Below are 7,500 nucleotides of genomic sequence, written 5' to 3'. Positions count from 1 at the left end.
TGGCTATTTAGACTAGTTGAACTATATGCCACCACTTTAGAAATTTTAAAGTACAGAATAAAGGATAATATAGGATGAAAACAAATTGAAATGTAGAAAAATAATATATAATTGTTACATCATTAATTCATGATTGGTATCGTACGTCATGGTATCATACACCATGGAATGTAAGCACGTTTAATAATACAGCACTGAAAAAGCAGCAATAATGATCACACTAGAAAGCATGATTGCTCTTCTACTGATATGGAGAATAGTAAGTGAAGGTACTGTAGATTGTGAGTGATGGTGCATAAACAGGTTTTTTATGAAGCTTAACAGTTTTTTTTTTAAATGCAGTGTTTTGTCAACAAGCTGAGCTGTTAGTGTAGTGCAATGTTTTCATTTTTAATTTTCCCAGATGAGATGTATTCTATTCTCAGGAATGGCAACAGTTAGGCAACAGAAGTTAGGCTTCATTGAAAATATTGGTTTATTATTACATTACATTACATTACAGGCATTTAGCAGACGCTCTTATCCAGAGCGACTTACACAACTTTTACATAGCATTTTACATTGTATCCATTTATACAGCTGGATATATACTGAAGCAATTTCGGTTAAGTACCTTGCTCAAGGGTACAACGACAGTGTCCAACCCGGGAATCGAACCTGCGACCTTTCGGTTACAAGCCCAGTTCCTTACCCACTGTGCTACACTCTGTCCGTTATTCATTTGCAAGTTTTCAAATTTAAAAAAAATTAGTGTGTAACTAAACTACTTTCTGTTTGCAGCAAGGCCTTAAGTGTTGACATGTTTTCATAAATTCTGGTGTCACATTTAGTTGATGTTTTCTAGTGACAATTCTGCACAGTAGAATAGATGTCTAGGTTGACTCAAATGAAAGAGCTTGTATTTGTTTGCATGTACTGAAGTTGTCGGTTGAGTGAACATTGAAAAACAAAACATGTTTTCACAACACAAAATCCTCCATCAAGATCTTTCAGGACTGATATTGCAGATGGGTGATGGGGGGGGGGGGGGGGGGACTCATGAGTAATATTAAGTTTTACCCCGACAAACTGAAATGACTTTCACAGTAAGGAAACCATAGGTGTCACCATGCTGCATTGAATTAATCCTGTATGTGAGATACATACAGCTTATTATGACTATTATATTATTATTAGTTTATTTTTTATTGTCATTGTTGTTATTATTATTAATATTATTATTATTATTATTATAAATTGGAACAAACCGTTACTAATTTTGTTTTCATTATTTTATGCTACTGCATGATTATTATAACAAAGTTTCAGACCTCTGTGACCTTAAAGTAATATGAATGAATATACGGGAAACACATTATTCAGCGGCAAACACAGTAAAGAAAAGCGGTTGTGATGGGCCTGTTCTCCAAGTGGCAGGGGGGAGGGGTGGAGGTGGAGAGGGTGCGTGCTGTGCGTTAAATGTCAGTGATGTTAAGTGACATAATTTCCAGGTAAAAACGTGAAATACTGATGAAACGCGTAGCTTCTCTCTGCTCTGGACTGCAGTGAGGGAAAATACTCCTATTAATAATTACATGTTTAAGTTCAGGCATTAGGTGCTTCAGTTATGAGTACACAGTATCCTGATACAGATGCACAAAGTCATCTTCAAACATTAGTGGTTAATGAGAACAATCTTGTTTTGACACAGTGTCTGTTTTACTGTGTGTGTGTGTGTGTGTGTGTGGTGATAATATTATTCATCATGAATGGTGTCCTGGAGTTTCTACATAATGATATTCTACATAATGCTCAACTCAATTCCAATTAAATTCAGTTCAAATTCTGTATTGGTGAATATAAATATGTTTATATTTAATTTAGAAAAAATATTTTATGTAGCATTAAATTTCTTTGCATCTCATAATGTATTAATATATTATGAAGAATAATATGGCATGATGCTGTACTTCTAATTGTTAGTTTACAATCACTTCAGTATTCATTCCTGCTATTGAAATCCTAACATCTTTACCTTTCTGAGCACTTCAAAATCTACTTCCAGGTAACCATCAGCTAAATTACTTTTTTTTTGTAGTATTTATTAGTTTTTTAATTCTTTATTTATGTTAAATCCCATTATTTATCTTCAGTTGCTGTCATCTAAAAAAATTAGTTAATTATGAGTTACAATTAGAGTTTAAGATTAAAAATGCAATACATTTTATTCATACATGCACAGTAGGCACAGGACACTATGAAATCTCTTCCCTGTTTTGGAACACATCAGAATGACTCGTTGGGCAGCAGTGTAGTACTGCATAATGGGTAACAGGTCTCGTAACCTAAAGGTCACGGGTTTGATTCCCGGGTTGGACACTGCCGTTGTACCCTTGAGCAAGGTACTTGACCTGCATTGCTTCAGTATATATTGTTTATTGTTTATTTTGGATCCCCATTAGCTGCTACTGCTACTCTTCCTGGGGTCCACATAAAACAAGTATATATCCAGCTGTATAAATGGATGCAGTGTAAATGCTATGTAAAAAGTTGTGTAAGTCGCTCTGGATAAGAGCGTCTGCTAAATGCCTGTAATGTAATGTAATGCCTTGTAATGTAATGTAATGCCTTGTAATGTAATGTAATGTAATGCCTTGTAAATGTAATGTAATGTAATGCCTTGTAATGTAATGTAATGTAATGCCTTGTAAATGTAGTGGAGTATATTCACGGCTTTGTGTGCTTGAGCGAAGCACAGAGGCTTTGTCTCAGCGGTGGCTCTCTCTCTGTGGAAGTGAGGAGGTTGTTTTCTCAGGAAGTCAGCTGACTGAAAACCACAGAGCGTTGTTGTACTTTCTTCTTCTTAATTCCTGTTTCCTGGGTGCTCTGTGTGTGTGTGTGTGTGTGTGTGGGTGTGTGTGCACGTGTGCACGTGTGTGTGTGTTTAAGTATGTGCGTATTTTCAAAAACAAAATGTTCTCATGTGAAACTTTTGTCCTATTAATGTAAAGTTACTTGCACAGCATGTGATCCTACTAAACATTCAGTTTCATGATAATAATGATAATGCTTCTTCTTATTAATAATAATAATAATAATAATAATTGGGACAAATTAAGTTACCGTTGCTGCATTTAAGTTTTCTTAGCAGGGTGAAATTCAAAGCAGCTTCTCGTAGGAAGGATTGCACCGAAAGTCATAAGGCAGTTTAGTTTTAAAGCACTGTGTGTATGAGGTAGGGAGATTACAGGATTTAAACGCATGTAAGAAGCTCTGTGCATAAGAAAGAGAAATAATTAATCAAATTATCTATATTACTCCCTCACACACAAATATGCACACACAGAACGGGCATGAAAATGCACACATATTCACACAAGCACACTTCAACACACACACACATGCACACACAGACATACACACATACATACACATTAACACACGCATACATACAGACCCATGCACATATACCTTTTTATAAATGCAGTCCCATTGTGGGTAGACTGCACTGTGTGAAAACTGATTCAGTATCTGGCAGCGCTGGAAAGATCAGGCGATTGCAGGCTCTGCAGCTACAGTATGTTTGTAGTGAAGTGTGCGGGTTCGTAACAGCAGATAGAGGCTGAGTTCATACAGCACCCCCCCCCCCCCCCCTTTGTGAGATTGCCAGCTTTCTCCACATCTGTAACCCACCACAGCTCTGAGAACACAAACACACAAAATACGCAGAAAAAATTCTTCATTGCTTAAACCTAAAAAATTTTACTTTGAATTTTTATACCTGTATTTTTTTAGGTTTTCTCAGTCGAGAACTTTGAGGTATATGTGAATGAACCCAAAAACATTTCACTTGAGAAACCTAAAAAACTTTTTTTTTTTTTTAAATAAGTAAAAAAATAGGTGTAACAAACTGAAGCAAAACTTTATGTTTATCCAGCGAAGCATTTTTTTCAGCTCGTGCTTCAGTGAACCCCTTTCCTGTTTCAGCAGCATGCTCTCTGTGCTGGTGTATATCCCTCCCTCTGTAATCTAATGTCCCGCTCCAGCTTCACAGGAACCCAGATCTTGCGACCTCACAGGCCTTGACCTTTGACCTTTGACCTTTGACTAAGATTGTCATCACTGCCTGACCAGGGCGGCGTCCTAAATGACTCACTTGTTCACTCATTCACTATTCCCTATATGGTGGAAAATATGTAGCACACTACATAGGGAGTGAGCGGCAGAACGAACGCATGCTTTGGGACACTGTTGTCATCACCCTGCGGTGGTGCTAGTATCTTTTGAATATCTGTCGCACAATAACGGAAATTGCGTTCGTTATTGATGTGGCAAGAAAGCGACGTTGCATGTGTTTTGTCCAAACCGGGTGTGTCACATGCAGAGAGCCTGTGTTATTATGCCACGTGCCTAATGCATTCGTTACAGTGACGCAGAGCAGCTATGCTAACAAGGTGCTTTTTCGATTTCCAGAAGCGGGAATGCCAGGAAATGAGCAGGCGGCCACGGGCAGCGGAGAAGGCGGGATAGGGCGGCAGCAGGAGAGGCGGCAGCAGCCGAGAGAGCAGAGAGCAGAGGGAGGCGGGGCTCCAAGCGATGGCCACGCCTCCCCGCCAACCCCCATCCGCTGCACCAGCCCTCAGGTACGGCAGAAGGCTAAGGGGACAACTGGGATGGGCTGAGATGAATAGTGCTGAAGTCAAAGGCATCCGCAGTGTGACATCATGCACAGTATGACATCATGCACAAATCTAAATAAGCTTCTGGACGAACTCCCGTGTATATTACGTTCACATGTGCTTATTCAGCTTGTTCAGAGCAACATATTACACACAAGAAGATATGTAAAAGTGGTTTATAACTAAATAAAAATTTAAAAACAGTTCTGTAAAAAACTTATAAATCATATTCACTGAGAGAGCCCTGTTTTGGTGACCCCAATTTGATACTTTTGTGGACTCCAATAATGCCATTTGATGGAACCCCATCCTTGCATTAGAAGAGTGCCTTAACAGGGAGAGCCACCCAAGAGACCCAAGGAAGCTTGTTTATTGGTGCCTCCTTACCTTGTTCCCAATGGCCTTGATGAGCAGGTATTACTAGCAAAGAAAATGGCAGATCTGATTGGCCACGTGGAAACCAAACCCCCCACAACACCCACATGTCGCGGAGTTAAACAATTCTACCTTGTGTGGGAAAATAGGGCCAGGTGTGTTCCTTTAACATCCTCTTCATATTTTGTGGTATGTTCCGTTTAAGCCCTTTCTGTTGAATGAAAAAAACAATAATCCAACAACAGTAAGAACAGAATTTGGAAATGAATGAAAATAAGTGTGAGTGGGAGCCTCCTTATTACTTCAACTGCTTCGATATTTAGTAAATAAATAACTAGTGAAGTAGCTGTTTAATAATAGAGTGTTGAATTTAATTACAGTATAGTTTCTCCACAGGTTACATTTCCATTCAGCCTGGGAGCTCTTAGCCCCCTTGTCAGGACATCCCAGCTTCAAGCTCTACTCCTGCAGCAGGTGAGAGTAAAACTGTACTCTCCCAAAGTGCACACTCTCAAAGTGTACACTCTCCAAAGCACGCTCTCCCAAAATGTACACTCTCCCAAAGTGCGCTCTCCCAATTTGTGTAGTCTCCAAAGTGCACACTCTCTAAAGTGCACACTCCCAAAGTGTACACTCTCCAAAGTGTACTCTCCCAAAGTGTACACTCTCCAAAGTGCTCACTTCCAAAGTGTACACTCTTCAAGGTGTTCACTCCCAAAGTGCACATTCTCCCAAAGTGTACACTCTCCAAAGTGCGCTCTCCCAAAGTGCTCACTCCCAAAGTGAAACAAAGTGCACACTCTCAAAGTGTGCACTCTGCAAAGTGGACACTCCCAAAGTGCACACTCCCAAACACTCTGCAAAGTTACTGCCTTCATTGTTCAGAGAGCAGGCTATGGGTGATATTCAGTGTGGAGGTGATGAGTGATGTTCAGTGTGCAGGTGATTAGTGGTGTTGTTCAGTGTTCAGGTGATGAGTGGTGTTCAGTGTGCAGATGATGAGTGATGTTCAGTGTGCAGATGATGAGTGATGTTCAGTGTGCAGGTGATGAGTGGTGTTCAGTGTGCAGATGATGAGTGATGTTCAGTGTGCAGGTGATGAGTGTTGTTCAGTGTGCAGATGATGAGTGATGTTCAGTGTGCAGGCGATGAGTGGTGTTCAGTGTGCAGATGATGAGTGATGTTCAGTGTGCAGGTGATGAGTGATGTTGTTCAGTGTGGAGGATGTGTTTCATGTGGAGTGATGAAGATGTTGTATTCAGTGTGCGGGGAGAGTGAGTGTCAGTGAGGTGATGATGTTGTTATCATGTGCAGTGATGAGTGATGTTGTTCAGTGTGGAGGTGATGAGTGGTGTTCACTGTGCAGGTGATGAGTGATGTTGTTCAGTGTGCAGGTGATGAGTGATGTTGTTATTCAGTGTGCAGATGATAAGTGATGTTGTTCAGTGTGCAGGTGATGAGTTTAGCAACCAGCTCCTGCAGCTGATGACCGTACGGCTTGAGGAAAGCCAGCATAGACCCACTGTTCTGCGCAGAGGGATTCCACATGCCAGCCAGCCCAGTGACTCCAGCTCCATATGCAATCCCAATGACAGCCTGATAGCTTCTGTTCAGCAGGCGGAACAACACTCCCGGGCCAGGAGCCACTCCCCCAAGCCCAAAACTCCTCCCTCTGGCCCTGTGGAGCCCAGGAAGAGGTGAGCCTCCTATCTCCAGTGTTGGGTGAGGGCTGTAAGATCCACTCCCACGCCACTGAGGAAACGTCTTATCTTACAGCGTCATCGCTCAGTTCAGAGCTTTGTTTGTGAACGGAGTCTGCCGGTGGCCAGGGTGCGAAGAGGTGTTTGAAGAATATCCCCATTTTCTGAAGTAAGTGCAAGAGCGAGAGAGAGAGAAAGAGAGAGAGTCACTACCTTAAACAGGCAAGAGTATGTCTGAAAGTCAGGATCTGGGGCCTGTATCATGAAGCATGATTACTGAGTTAATTGGATAACCGCACTGAGGCCTGGGGCCTGTATCACAAACAGGATTACTGAGTTAGCTGGATAACTGCACTGAATAAAACCATAAAGCAGGATTACTGAGTTAACTGGATAACTGCACTGAGTAAAAACCTGAATCTTCCAAAATCTGGAACATGGACTGAAGTAAAAAGAGCTGTTCTCGGTTGTACTCAGTGCAGTTACCCAGCTAACTCAGTAATCCTGCTTCATGATACAGCGCCCTGGTCTTGTTGAGTAGTTCTGCAAAGGCGATATGTGAACCTGGAAAGCTCTGCTCTCCCTCCGGTCAGACCCCAGCTTCCAGCACAGTTTCCCTTTGCTGTGCGTCCACAGGCACCTGCACAGCGAGCACAGCCCAGGGGAACGCAGCCTAGCACAGTGCCGTGTGCAGCAGGACATGGTGCGGCACATGGAGAACCAGGTGCGTCGTTTTAAGTGTCAAGACGCGTTAAGCAACGAGAGAT

At 41.5% G+C, this 7,500-nt stretch overlaps 1 protein-coding gene across 6 annotated transcripts in view; it reads left to right on the top strand.

The window, feature by feature from the left end:
* Positions 1-7,500, top strand: part of foxp3b (forkhead box P3b) — a 21,571-nt gene that overhangs the window by 8,449 nt on the left and 5,622 nt on the right. For 4 of the 6 annotated variants that reach the window (XM_064299785.1, XM_064299784.1, XM_064299786.1 and 1 more), the window contains 5 exons: positions 4,453-4,622; positions 5,430-5,507; positions 6,480-6,730; positions 6,810-6,902; positions 7,370-7,457. In XM_064299785.1, coding sequence (XP_064155855.1) covers positions 4,461-4,622; positions 5,430-5,507; positions 6,480-6,730; positions 6,810-6,902; positions 7,370-7,457 — 672 coding nt within the window. In that variant the 5' untranslated portion in view covers positions 4,453-4,460. The remainder of the gene's footprint in view (positions 1-4,452; positions 4,623-5,429; positions 5,508-6,479; positions 6,731-6,809; positions 6,903-7,369; positions 7,458-7,500) is intronic. The other 2 variants (XM_064299788.1, XM_064299787.1) reach the window with 2 other exon arrangements.

This window comes from Anguilla rostrata, chromosome 11, assembly GCF_018555375.3.
Source record: "Anguilla rostrata isolate EN2019 chromosome 11, ASM1855537v3, whole genome shotgun sequence".
NCBI lineage: Eukaryota > Metazoa > Chordata > Actinopteri > Anguilliformes > Anguillidae > Anguilla > Anguilla rostrata.
The sequence above is the reverse complement of the archived record's forward strand: the minus strand, read 5'-3'. Positions and strand labels throughout refer to the sequence as shown.